Source organism: Fundulus heteroclitus, chromosome 17, assembly GCF_011125445.2.
Source record: "Fundulus heteroclitus isolate FHET01 chromosome 17, MU-UCD_Fhet_4.1, whole genome shotgun sequence".
Lineage (NCBI taxonomy): Eukaryota > Metazoa > Chordata > Actinopteri > Cyprinodontiformes > Fundulidae > Fundulus > Fundulus heteroclitus.
Genome location: NC_046377.1, coordinates 7,273,613 through 7,286,444, shown reverse-complemented (window position 1 = coordinate 7,286,444; position 12,832 = coordinate 7,273,613). Strand labels below are relative to the sequence as shown.

The window sequence follows — 12,832 nt, the reverse complement described above, 5'->3', positions numbered from 1 at the left end:
GTGCTGTGATTAGAAATAATTAAATACATATGACGCATTAATAAAAAACAAAAACTTTGTAATTTCAAGGATGCTCTGCCTCTGATTAGCAGCGGAATAAACCATTTATTTTGGAGTTGTCATGTCAAGAGTTGACCTTTAACTTTTGCCCTCCACAGAGTCATCAAGCCACCCCATTATTTCCCCAACAATAATAAAAGTCGGCTGTTCAGACCTCAGTGTGACTTGGGACTGCTGATGGTTCCTGCAGCCACACGTCTGTCCTCGGGTCAAACATTACTCAGTGGTAAAAAAAAAAAAAAAAAAAAAAAAGTCCCAGCTACGGTGTCAGCTGCGCAGAGATCATAAACAACAGTTTTCATTGCTGCGCTGTTTGCTTTCCTGCTGCAAACTCTGTGATTATCTAGCCGAGGTGACCCACTGACAGACACATGGAAAAGTGCCTAAGCACAAATTTATACTGGCACCAGAACACTTGTCAGATGCATAAATATTTGAAATATGACAGCAGCGTTTTTAGGTTACATCCCTCAGTGTTTGGTGTCATGTTGCTCCGGTTGCCATGCGCGTTCAGAAGCCTGCACACGCTGAACCCAAAGTGACAGATGCCTGACTCGGGATATATATTCAGGCCTTGGGTTATTAGCAAGACAAGAGCAGATCAGCAGTCGACTGTTGAATTATGTCAACTGAATTTCTCCCCTTCTGTTGTTCAAGCTCAGCAAACCCCTTAGGGTCAAATGCAAGAAATCAAATCCCCATGATAGGCCCCGATTGTGTGTGTCTCAGGGTGTTTGAATGCAAGAGAAACTCAGCGTTCAGTCAGCCTTGGAGACAGTTCGTTTCCATAGCATGAACACACTGGCTCTATTCTGTCCTGACTTCAGTCACCTGATTCTTCTCAGCAGAAGAGCTGAGACAGAGGTATGTGTTTTTTTTATGTTTATTTGTCTGGGAAAAAAACACATAAAAGCCACTACAGAGCTCAGTTTGATCAAACTTTGTGGATTTGTGGGGCACTATGACAAAAAAAAAAAGGCGTTTACTAAAACAAATGCCCAAATTAAAGCTCTAAGGGGCTCTCTGATTGGCTAGTTGGTTTCGGTCAGTTCTGTCCACATTTTGCAAAGGCTAACTTTCTATAGTTGTGTAAACCTGTACAAGTTGACATGTAACGAAATTGTTTTTTTTTAACCAATGCGCCGTCTCTTTTCTTATTGTTGACCTTAACTGAGACTGTTCAGATCAGGGGTGTCAAACTCCAGTCGTGGAGGGCTAATCCTGCAGCTTTTAGATGTGTCCCTGGTCCAACACACCTGAATGAAATGGTTGGATTAGCTCCTCGGGATGCAGTCAAGTTCTCCACAGTCCTGCTAATGACCCGATTATCTAACCCCGGTGTGTTGAAGCAGAGTTGTAGGACACCGGCCCTCGAGGACTGGAGTTTGACACCCCTGGCTTAGATCTTGTTTTGGATTCTGTTGTGACCTCTTAGAAGCGTTTTTATAAGTAATTTTTCTAGACCAGCCATCCCTGGGAAGCTTCACTACTGTTCCATGTTTTCTCCAGTTGTGAATAATGTTTCTCACTCTGGCTGACTGGAGTCCCAAAGCCTTAGAAATACCTCTGCAAACATTTCCTGGAACGATAAATGGCAGGAACTTTGCTGCTTGTCCTGTCCTTCGATTTCTTTAGGTTAGGAAATGTGTGCATTTCATTTAGCCTACTACATCTTTTTCGCCTGCAAAGAGAAATCATGATTTGAACACTGCGTTTTGCATTTATTATGACAGTCCTTGCCAGAAGGAAAATGTTTGATGGGCCGAAGCGTTGAAGTCTTGACGCAAAGGCAAAAACAGATTAAATCTGCGTCGTGTAAAAACGTTCACAGGGTTGTATTTCTGCTTTGTAACAGAGACGCTTGTGAGGAATTGAAACGGATCAAAAGTCTGCTTCAATGTATCTCTCAAAAAGGTCTGCGAGGGTGAAAACAGAGCTAAACCCTTCCCGTGTGCACTGGGGGAAACTGTTGCAGACTCATTGTGCTTCTACGACTCGTCCCAGAACATTAGTTTTTCGTGAACAGAGAACCCAGCGGGCCTGCATAGTCTTGGTGACCCCTGCTGCAAGTCAAACTAAACACTCCAGCACTGAACCAGCAGGAAATCCAGCATCTGCGGTCTGCACAGGCAGGCTGCAAAACTCACACAGCCAAGAGCAAAAAAAACCAAATTGTGTAAAGAAAAAAAAAAAAAGAGCTATTTTGGCAGATTCTTGTGTTTACATCTTAAACTGGATGGGATTTGGCTCGGCTGCAGCAAAACATAACCAGAGAACATGTTTTTCCCGCTCTTCCCATTTAACGCTACCCTTCTCTGTTTTTGTTTTAACCCTCCCTCTTCAAACCTACCCAGGACACACAGTTATGGACGGTGAGATAGCAAAGCGGCATCTCTAGATACCACCGACTATTCTTTTTTTTTTTATATGTGTACTGTTGCTGCAAATCCAGTGAAGTTTCTCCGCCTTGAAGGCAAACTGAGGGTTGTTCAAAACGATCTAGAGGTGTACAGGGACTGATGGAACCCTGAAGCCCTGATCAAGGCACATCTACATCTGGACACATGGCGATGATAACCAACATTAACACCTTCAAAATAGTCTCAACCGTCACGTCCAACATAAATGAGGTCTAAAATATCTCAGGCTCTAACCGACTCACATTACAAATAAATATCATTGGATGTGTTTACGGCAGTGCGTCCATTCAAGCCTTCAGTTAGCCGTACAGGTGAGAAGTCTATAAATCAAGCTAAACGTTTCAACGCTGATTGTGGTTTAACTTTTGCTTTTTGCCCTACATTGCAAAAGGGTACAAAAAGCAAGTACATGTGTCTTGAAATAAGTGTATTTTCCCTTAATTTGAGCAGGTGAATTAAGATTATCTGCCAGTGGAATAAGATTTTTGCACTTAAAATAGGAACAACTCGTCTCGTTCATCTTATTTCAACAGCAGTATATCTAATTATCTTATTTAAGGGGGAAATATACTCATTCCATTGGCAGATCTTATTTACCTGCTCAAAGTAAGGACACATATACTAATTACTTACTTTGTGTTCCCTTTTTGCAGTGTTATTTGTTTAATCTTATAGAATGATGTCATAAACATTTGATTAAAAACAGTTGCCCCTTTACAGATTTCTTTTATTTTGCTTGTTTTTCACTTTAATTCTTATAGCATGAGAAAAACAAATGCTGTTTTAATAAAATTTTCTGGATTTCACTAGCAACACCCAGATCTGTAGAATAAAGACACCACATCAATAGAACCTATCTGACAACATGAAGTAGGCTAAGGGATCTCAAAGAGCAACACATCATGCCCCGATCTAAAGAAATTCATGAACAGGTGAGAAACTAAGTCGCTGACATCTATCGGACTAAAAGGGGGGACAAAGCTATTTCTAAGGCTTTGAGACTCCATCAACCTTTGGAAGGTCGGTGTCCCAAAATTACTCCAAGAGTCATCCAGATGTTAACGTCTAAATCACTGCAGGCATTACTTGCCCCAGTGAAGATCAGTGTTCATGAAACAATAAGATTAAAAATGGCCTCCGTGGGAGAGTCCAAAGGCCAGACCCACTGCTGAGCAAAAAAAAGAACAGAGAAGTTTGTGTCACGTTTGTCAAAATAAATAAGTGAAAACATCGTAATGATCATCAAAACGCTTGGGAAAATATTCTGTAGACTGACAAATCAAAGGGGGACATTCTTGGAAGGTGTTGTTACATCCAAGCAGAAAAAACATCACACTGACAGTCACACATGGCGGTGGTAGTGTTGTAGTGTGGGGCTTCGTCGCTGCTTCACCAACTGGACAAAAAGCTGGAGCTGATTTAACCGTGAGTTCTGCTCTCTACTAGAACATCCTGGAGGGGAATGCCCAGCCATGATTTGGTGGCCTTAAGCTTGTTTGGTTCAAAAGCAGATAAAGAACACCAGCAGGTCCTCTCAGATTGGCTCAAATAAAACAAAATGAAGGTTTTGGAACGGCCTGGTTAAAGTGCTGTTAACCAGGCCGTTTGTGCTGGACAACCCTAATCAGTGGGGACAGATTTCCTCCACATCGGTGTAAAAAACTAAGAGGCAGCTTTCCCAAACACCTGCTGGCTGTTGTTGCTGCCAAGTGTGCCAGGGTTGGTTTGGCTAGCCTTTATTCCTGGATGAATAAAATCCCCATTTAAAAACTACATCCTCAGGATATAGTCGCTTGATATTACAATTTTTTTTTTTGAAGATCCGTCAAGTGCGGCATTTTATTCTAAATGTACTTTTTGTCCAAACTATTTAGCATGGTGGTGCCGTGTTAGCAGGTGGACTCCCAAATCAAATTTTGCTCAGGGCGCCCAAACATCCTTGGGCTGGCCCTGAACACAGTTCTGTGTTGTGTATACAGTTACCATGGCGGCAACAGATCCCAGCATGCCTTTTATACGTATTAATGCAAGACAAAAGCATAGTGCATAATCAGACATCAAAGGGATTTTGTGTGTTTGATCTTGTGACAACATATTCTAAACTATTCCAACCCTTCCATGTTTTATTGTGAATTACATCAATATCCATCTCACTGCAAAATTACGATGACGCTGTTTCTGCTATGTTAACGCTTAATAAGGATAATTAAGCGGAAGAACAAACTATTATATTATAATAGTTTGTATAAAACCATTTGCTTCACAATATGCAGAGTACTTCCAAATGCTAGCCTTTGGTTAGGATACACCCCTACTAACTCTGGCATTTGCAAGAGCTCCCAAAAATACAGGTGTGATTAAAATAATTGTGTCGAATATTTTTTGTACAAGGAGGCCCTTTAAAAGCTATATTTCCAGTTACTGAGAAACAGAAGCCGCACGCACCCAAATAATAATAATAGCATGTTTTGTCAACTGTGTACCAAATGAAGGAGCAGTTTGTGTTCAGAATAGCTGAGAATGGTCAAAAAAGCTTTGGAAATGGAAACAGGTGTGGCCTGCTTTGAAAACTTCTTCAGCAAAAACATTTCGTCTTACTGAACACATTCAACGCCCAACGTGGCGATGACAAAACGCACAAAGCAGACGCCGAGGTCGCAAAAAAAAAACGCCCCGGCTGACCGATAAGATGCGCAGAAATGCCTGATTCTTGCAAAGTGGATGTTGAGTTTTTGAGGACAGTGTCAAAAAAAACAATATTGTCGTGGTTTGTTGCTAGAATTTGAAGAAAGAAAAAATTAAATGGCACTAAAAAATATATGAGCTCACTCGTAAATCCTGCAGACACTCAGAGCCAGTGTGAGATATCATGAGAGGAGCTCTTTCTCTCGCTCTCTCTGTACTTGACTCCTACACGCTAGTATCAACAGGAAAGAGTCAGCCAATGAAACTAATTGGGTGGTGTGTGCCTTATGAAAAGAACAGCCTGTACTGTCCTCGGCTCCCTCCCACAGCTCTCTGAATGGCTGCTGGCTAAGTGGTCTGCTTTTCTTCACTCTGCTGTGATTGGAGCCTGGGAATGCCAATAAGTGAAAACCTTTCTTCCCTCTCTTTTTTTCTCCCCCCCACCCCCCCCCCCTTTCCTCAGGACTTGCCCAGTGTTGTTTTTTAACTCCAGACTAAAGGGATTCAGCAGTCACGGCCTGCACTCTGCTGCCGTTTCAAAGCATGAAAGGTGCACGTTTCTCTTTCTTGTCCCAAAAATGTATTTTTATTACAAATCCCTGGGCTTACTTTGAACCTTAAGCAAGACTTGCAAATATACGACCTTGTCATTCTAGTCAGAAAGTTGAAAAAAAAAATAAAAAATGTAAATATGTGCTGGTGTTTGCTTTGTGCAGCAATTCAACTTTTTCATTTTGTGGGATTTTTCAAATAAAATTAAATCAAACTCGCCACAGCAATTATTTGGCTCAGTTTAGCAATTTCATTTATTCATCTTAAAAAAACAAACAAAAAAAAAACAATGAAAAGAATCTATATTTACAAGAATGCACAAAATGTTGCTTTGGAAAGCTAAACATTAACCCCCCCCCCCCCCCCCCCCCCCCCGCCCCCGCCCTCAAAAAGACATAAATAAGTTAGTATAGTCTTACAGTGTTTTTCAAATCAACAAGAATAAAAAAAACAAAAAAAACTTCAAAGTTTTACACAACGTGGGGGGGAAGGGGGGTGTCACTTTGTATTTCTGCCCTCACCTAAATGAGAAAATGAATAGTGCAATCAATGACATGCTCCACATGATTTCCACACCACAAAACACCGCTCTTTGATTCACATATTTGCATAACGAGAAGCCCAGTGGTTTTAACATTATTTTTCCATTCATGTAACCCTGGACCGCACCTACTTATGGAGAGGGCGCATGTGTGTCACTAAAATATAGTCGCCGAATTTTAGGAAATAAAATTGAACTTTTGGGATTGTTTGCAAACACTTGTTTCTTTTTATTATTTAAAAAAAAATGGTGGGTATTGCTCAGCAGTTTTAATCACAGGAGGGAGGTGTGTGTGTGGGGGATGGCACAGTTTCTGCACCCTAACCCCCATTCCCAACCTGATCCCATTTAGAGAACAAATTAAAAAAAATAGGGGAAATAAGAAGACTGTAAACTTTTATCTATCATGGCTGTTCCCAGTTTCATGCATCCACAACTTAGAGTTTGGACCATGGGGGGGGCCTTCAACAACACCGTAGAAAAAGCGAACATTTTGTTTCCACGTAACCCTGATGTCTGAAATCTGCATTTTTTTCTTCTTCTAATAAAGAAAAAAAAACTTACATCAAATACCTGAATAATGACACAAATTAGCATTTTGTATACTACATAACTTTCAGATTTCTCTGATGGGAATTGCACCGCAACTCCCTGAGTCAAACTCACTCATACACGCATTTACACAAAAATGTATGAAAACCAATTATTTGCTACATCTGAAACATAGGTAGTAGATATATATATATATATATATATATATTTATATATAAAAAAAAGTATGAGCAAAAATCAATTTGCACACTGCTACATTGTCTGCTGCTTCTGAGGCAATTTTATCATAGAAAAATACGAGTGCCAAAAGTCGATAGTGTACATATTCAGTGCTTGTGCAGCCTCCTCCTCCCTTCTCTCGGATAAAGCTGCTTCGTTTTTTCATGTTTCCAGCCGCGTCTTCTGTCGGATGGAGAGGAAGCCTACAGTATTCCACCGGCGCCAGGTCTCAGTGCTCTGTGGGACGCAAAAAGGAAACGGGACTGTTGGTTCAAAATGCATTGGCTCATGCATAATGTCATTCATGCATTCACTCACACAAGCAAAGAGAAGGGGTGACAGGTCAGAGCTGAAAACTTACAGGGGTGGGGTGGGGGGGGGGGGGGGGGGGGATTTGGGAGAGGGTATAGCAGGGAGTGCATATGTTGTGCAGCGGCTGTGCATGCATATTTCCTACTTTCTCTGCACGCATTGTGGAGTCGTGCAGCAGCCATTCAAAAAGCAATGAAGAGAAAATGGTTTCTAACCTGGCACCGTGGAGCACGGGACCTCCTCCTCCTCCTCCTCCTCCTCTTCTTCTTCTTCTTCTTCTGACCTGCTGGCTCTCTCCTCTGCCTGGCTTCCTGCACCGAGCGCCTGCTCTTCATCATCGTCGTCTTCGTCGGAATGCACCTTTGCGCTTTTACTCGGGCAATCGTCAGAGCGACAATCTGGAAAACCCAAAAATCGATCAATTCATAAAGTAAAAGAGAGCAGGAGGAAGAAAAAAAAGAAAAAAAAAGAAGCGTGCACGCAGGAAACGCCTCCACTGTTCTCTGGTGCGAGAAAAAGCCCCTCAAAAAAAAAAAAAAAAACATAAAAAATATGGATCTGCGTGCAAACTTAAAAACAACAAAAAAAAGCCGTGATTTGAATTGTAATAAAAGTAGAAAAACAAACGCAGCGACGCTTCTACTATTTCCGCCCTGCTTCGACAACAGCAACTACACACACACACACACACAAACAAAAAAAAAAAGCGTGACAGTTTTAATAAAAAAAGTATTTTTTCCCCCCTCACCTGCGGATCGTTTCCGCGAACCGTTAGTGTGAGCCGACCGGGCCTCCGTCCTCCTCTCCGGGCAGTCTTCGCCAGCCTCGCCCCGGGGCGGCCGGCTCTCCCGCGGCGGCCTGCGGTAAAACTCCGGCGCGTCCGCGTCCTCCTGCCACACGTAGTCCCCCGGAGACAGCGGCCGGTCCTCCACCGGGTCGAAGTTGTACCGCTCCCTGAAGGCTTCCACGGCCTCCCGCTGCAGAGCCTCCGCCTGCCTCCGCGTCTCCTCCGGGTCAGGTGTGCCGAACAGCACCCTGCGCACCGGCCTGGCGCTGTCCGGCGGCCGCGCGTCCACCCGCTCCACCGTGGGGCTCGCGTTAGAGAGGCGGACGTCTGACATCTTGTTGCACATATGACGAGGAGAGGGGGAGGAAGAAAAAGAAAAAAAAAAAAAGAAAGAAAGAAGCCCAAACCCGCAGCGAAAAAAAAAGAGAAGACAAACAAGGTCTCGGTCCCTTTAAAAACTGCTATTCCAAAAGAAGTATTCCCTCCAAGCGCAAAGTCACACGAACGACGCACGCATCCTCCGCGTCTATCATCCAAATTAAGCGTTAATAAACACGGGACGTCTCCTGGAGAGGGGTGGGGGGGGAGAGAAAAAAAAAGGGAGGGGGGGTGTTTTCACGCAGCCACTCCTGTTAGGTTCGTAGTAAAAGTCTGATGAAAACAAGTCAGGTCATAACATGGCGTTAAAAGGAGTTGTGAGCGAAGGAGGAAACCGGACTATTTAAAGAGAGAAGCGAATCGTCAGCGCTCGCTGGAGCACCGCCCCACGCGCAGAGCGGGGGGAACAACAACTGCAGAGCTGAGCTGGAGCTGCACTACTTTCTCAAGTAAACCACGAGTCCCTTTTTTTCTTCTTCTTCTCCCCCCTCTTCTCCTCGTTTCCACACACCCAGATTCAATGTGTTCAAAACGGGATTTTATGGGATAGGCCGGCAGAAAAAAAAAAAAAAAAAAAAAAAAAAGCAGTGCGTGACTTTGGCGTGGGTGGAACAACTATAAAACGGGGAATCTTCCTTTGGACATCTACAGTAAAAATGAGGCCCAGCCTCAGTCTGACTGGATGGAGGGTGCACTTTTCCACTTCAGCTGCAGATTCTCAGTCACCTTTTTTTTTCTTTACCTGGACTTTGACTGGGCCACTAAGGAGACTTTTTAAACGGCAGTACACCTGCGTGATTGGGGTCAGCGCTCTGTCAGAAGGGGGAAGTGGGACGTTCTAGACCTCCTGCGACTTTATTCAGCCTTTATTCACGTTTAGACATTGATGAAGATCAAGATGAAGACTGTTTTCCTGACCCCGCTGCAAAAAAAAAAAAAGGAATCGCCACACAGCATGATGCTGCCACCGCCGTGCTTCAACATGAGGATGGTGTGTTCAGGTCAGCTGTGTGACTCCTGGCTGCTCTGGGTATTTTATTTAGGGCGTTCCAGATGAAGAGGACTGAATACAAACAACATTTAACGATTTTATGCTACTCTGTATCGGTCACCTAAAATCCCAATACAATAGATTGAAGTTTGTGGCTGAAATGTGACTAAAAAGAGATTACCAGGTACTAGTCCGTGTTTCCACCATCGGATTCAAGGCTTCTGACTGACGGACGTCTGCACCGGGGTAAAACAGCCAGTGAGCACGTGACTCCCGCTGCTGCAGCAGTAGTATAGTAGTAGTAACAACGCGATGACGCGTCGCTCTATCACGCGGATCAATCAGGCAATCACTGCGTGAGAGCCTACATGTTAGCACTGCTTGATCTCATTTGGCGCGACTCAAACGGCACCTTTTGATTCAATCAGTGTTAAGCTGGAGCTTTCAGGGTCCCTCTGGTGAAACTTTTCCACGAGAACAGGAAAAAAAGAAAAGGAAGGAGGAAAGAAAGAAAAAAAAAAGCTTCACCTCTGCCTCCGATGACATCAGCTGTGGAGCGGAGGCCTTCCGTCATCGTTGGCCCGGCGCCTATCGCTCAGACATTGGCACTGGTGTGGTTTGCGTGCTCCACTGGGCGTAATTGCTAGTGTAGGCTTAAATATTAAACGGGAAAAGGAGAGGGGGGGGTGGGAAGGGGAGGGGAGGGGTAGGTGGAGCTAAATCCACAGTGAGCTCGAGGATCTTCTTCCCTCCTGGAAGCAGAGTCGCATCTGCAGCGAGTGAGTTAAATAGGCAGAAGTCCTCCTCACAGAAGTTTTACAATGTCCCAACATCCTCTTCCCCCCGCCGGTCATTATCATCTGGATTCCTCCGCAGCTTTTTTTTGCCAGTAAAGAAAAAAAAAAAAAAGAAATGTAAAGGGGGAAAATAATAGTGAGGCCTGCCTTCCAGGCCATGCTGTTTCAATTAACCCTCGCGGAGGCTCGAAACATCTCGTGATAAAGGCAGCCGGGGCCATCTGTTATATAGATGTTATCGGTTTAGGATGCCACTTAATCCGTAATGTGTTTGTGCTGCCGGAAAACTGCGCGCCGCCTCGTACCGAGCCTCACTCGGGCTGCGAACAGGCCTTCACGATCTCGCTTTGGTCGGGCGGGAAAAGCGAGCAACAGGGAGGCAGGGATTTCCCCAAAAAAAAGGCATAAACATTTCTTTGGAGACAAAAGCAACAGCTAAGACATCAAAAGACGAAATAATGCAGAACAATTCCACAAACTGGTCTGAAAAAAGCGTTTTCGTTCCTTTAAAAATGACACAAAAGTGAATTTTATTTACTAAATAGATGAGTTATGAAGGTTATTGATTGCCCTGGATTTTGTCTAATAGGACCCCATCAACGCAGCCCCACAGCATGATGCTGCCGCCGCCATGTTTCACCATGTGTTCAAGGTCAGGTGCAGGGTGTTTTTTTTTGGTGTTTTTTTTTTTTTAGGTGGATTTACCAGTTCGGTGATTTCTGCAGACAATCTCGATTTTATTTAGATGTGTCAGAGTAACGCGGGCTGCACACAAACGCATGCCCCACTTTCAATGCGAAGTAGTAAAAACAATTACGCCGCATTTTGTGTTGTGAACCATCAAACAAAATACAACCATGACACATTCAGGGTTTGTTTGTTGTTGTTTTTTGACAAAATGTGAAAAAAGTTCAAAGAGGATGAATTCTTTTGCATGGCAATAAACATTTCTCTCTTTTTTTTATTTTTTAATTTATGTTGTTGTTGAGCTGCTAGGTCAGATTCAACCCCTCGAAACACGAACTAGCAGAATAATTGGAGTTATTAATTTGTTTTTCATAGTGTTAATAGAGGTGTTACTGCTCCCCAAACACCTCTGTGACGTCACAGCTGCTGATCGCTTCACATCTCAAGAAGAAGGGCGCCTCAGCAGCCTCAGTGCGTGCCCTTTAACATAAAAGGTCGCTCCGGAGTTTCAAAATAAGAGCAGAAACAAGTTACATTCGCATTCCATGGCATGTTTTTTTTTTTTTTCTTTTAAACAACTTCCGTCCGCAGGTCTAGGTCTGAACGTTTTTCCTTCCATTTTCAGCCTAAAACAACAAGCTCTGGCGCAGTCTGGTGAGCGTGTTGCGGGACCTCGTGTGTCACGACACGCCGGGCTTGCAGCTCTGGCTCTTCTTCGCCAGCTCGGCCCGAACCTGCTGGGGGAACTGGTCCAGGTGTCTGTTCACGCACGGCACGCAGAACCTCTTGGTGTAGAACAGGCTGCAGTCCTGCGCAAAACAAAAAAGCGCGACACGTGAGCGAAAGTAAAAGAAATGTGTGTAGCAGGGCAGATACAGATGCATAGCCGTGCATCTTACCGGTCCCACACAGACACACTTGCCGCACAGGCTGCACGTCGAGCCCAGCACCAGAAACTTCTCCTTATCCGGACTGAAGGGATCCTTCGTCACAAAACATTCCTCAAGCAACCTGAACGAGGGCAAGAAAACACCGTGTCTTAAATTACAGTTGCCTCGGCTATTCTTAGAGGCGCAACAATGACTAAATGTATCATTATAGTCACAAGGTGGTCTGAAGGAATTACTTCCTGTAGCGTTAGCTTTAGCGCCGGCTAGCACCGGAGCGCTTCTCAAACGAGTGTTTAGCTTCGTTTGGACTCACACAATGGCTCTGGTGTTGGGTGGTTTCTGGCCGTAGTACGTAAATGAGGTGCTCAGTCCGCACAGCTGACAACTGAATGTGTTTTGAGGGGTTTCGGTCGCAGTTTGCTCCATCGCTCTGAGCTGCGAGTTGGTTTCAGTACGAACCCATCCTGTTGAGTGAGGAAGTAGCGCCCCCAACTGGACTGGAGTTGTAAAGACACCAGTGTGGGACGTCCGTGTTCTGATAATGTTAGGATTATTTTGTGATTTTCTTTTATTATTTATTTGTTTTATAATCATATATTGGTTTGATACTTTTAAACACACAGCCACTAAAAGTAAACATACATTATATACTTGACTGTACTGGCAACATTTCCTCTTCAGAAATATGAATTGTCCAGGTCAAATATTTTTATTTATTTGCAGTATTTTAAAATCTTTTAGCAGTTTCAAAACGTTGAACTTTTGCTCATTATTTAACATTTTATCACGTGTTAATCATGGATATACCAAGTGAAAATCTCAGAGTTACAGGGTAAATGCAAATGAGCGGTAGAATAATAAAAGGCATGATAACATGGCTGCAGATATTAATAAAATTACCAAATGTGCACATGTTTTCAAATAATGCATGCTTGTCCAGGATGAGAGATAAAATGGCTGT

The 12,832-nt window shown here is 43.6% G+C and overlaps 2 protein-coding genes across 2 annotated transcripts; both read right to left on the bottom strand.

Annotated features, from left to right (window-relative positions):
- Positions 1 to 7,194: 7,194 nt before the first annotated feature.
- On the bottom strand, positions 7,195 to 9,041 carry cdkn1ba (cyclin-dependent kinase inhibitor 1Ba). Its single transcript, XM_012873530.3, has 3 exons — positions 8,090 to 9,041; positions 7,557 to 7,739; positions 7,195 to 7,266 (listed from the first exon to the last, which is right to left on the bottom strand). The coding sequence occupies exons 1-3, from the start codon at positions 8,472 to 8,474 to the stop codon at positions 7,259 to 7,261; spliced, it is 576 nt and encodes a 191-aa protein (XP_012728984.2). The 5' UTR covers positions 8,475 to 9,041; the 3' UTR covers positions 7,195 to 7,258.
- Positions 9,042 to 10,976: 1,935 nt separating this feature from the next.
- On the bottom strand, positions 10,977 to 12,362 carry cdpf1 (cysteine rich DPF motif domain containing 1). The gene is made up of 3 exons (XM_012873531.3): positions 12,185 to 12,362; positions 11,881 to 11,992; positions 10,977 to 11,790 (listed from the first exon to the last, which is right to left on the bottom strand). Exons 1-3 carry the CDS (start codon positions 12,295 to 12,297, stop codon positions 11,662 to 11,664), a joined length of 354 nt encoding a protein of 117 aa, XP_012728985.1. The 5' UTR covers positions 12,298 to 12,362; the 3' UTR covers positions 10,977 to 11,661.
- Positions 12,363 to 12,832: the final 470 nt, after the last annotated feature.

Coding starts and splice junctions, on each gene's coding strand:
- cdpf1 (XM_012873531.3), bottom strand. CDS start 12,297: ATGGAGCAAACTGCGACCGAAACCCCTCAAAACACATTCAGTTGTCAG. Junction 11,993..12,184: donor CCCAACACCAGAGCCATTGT/GTGAGTCCAAAC, acceptor GCCCTCGTTCAG/GTTGCTTGAGGAATGTTTTG. Junction 11,791..11,880: donor AGTGTGTCTGTGTGGGACCG/GTAAGATGCACG, acceptor TGTTTTGCGCAG/GACTGCAGCCTGTTCTACAC.
- cdkn1ba (XM_012873530.3), bottom strand. CDS start 8,474: ATGTGCAACAAGATGTCAGACGTCCGCCTCTCTAACGCGAGCCCCACG. Junction 7,740..8,089: donor TTCGCGGAAACGATCCGCAG/GTGAGGGGGGAA, acceptor TGGGTTTTCCAG/ATTGTCGCTCTGACGATTGC.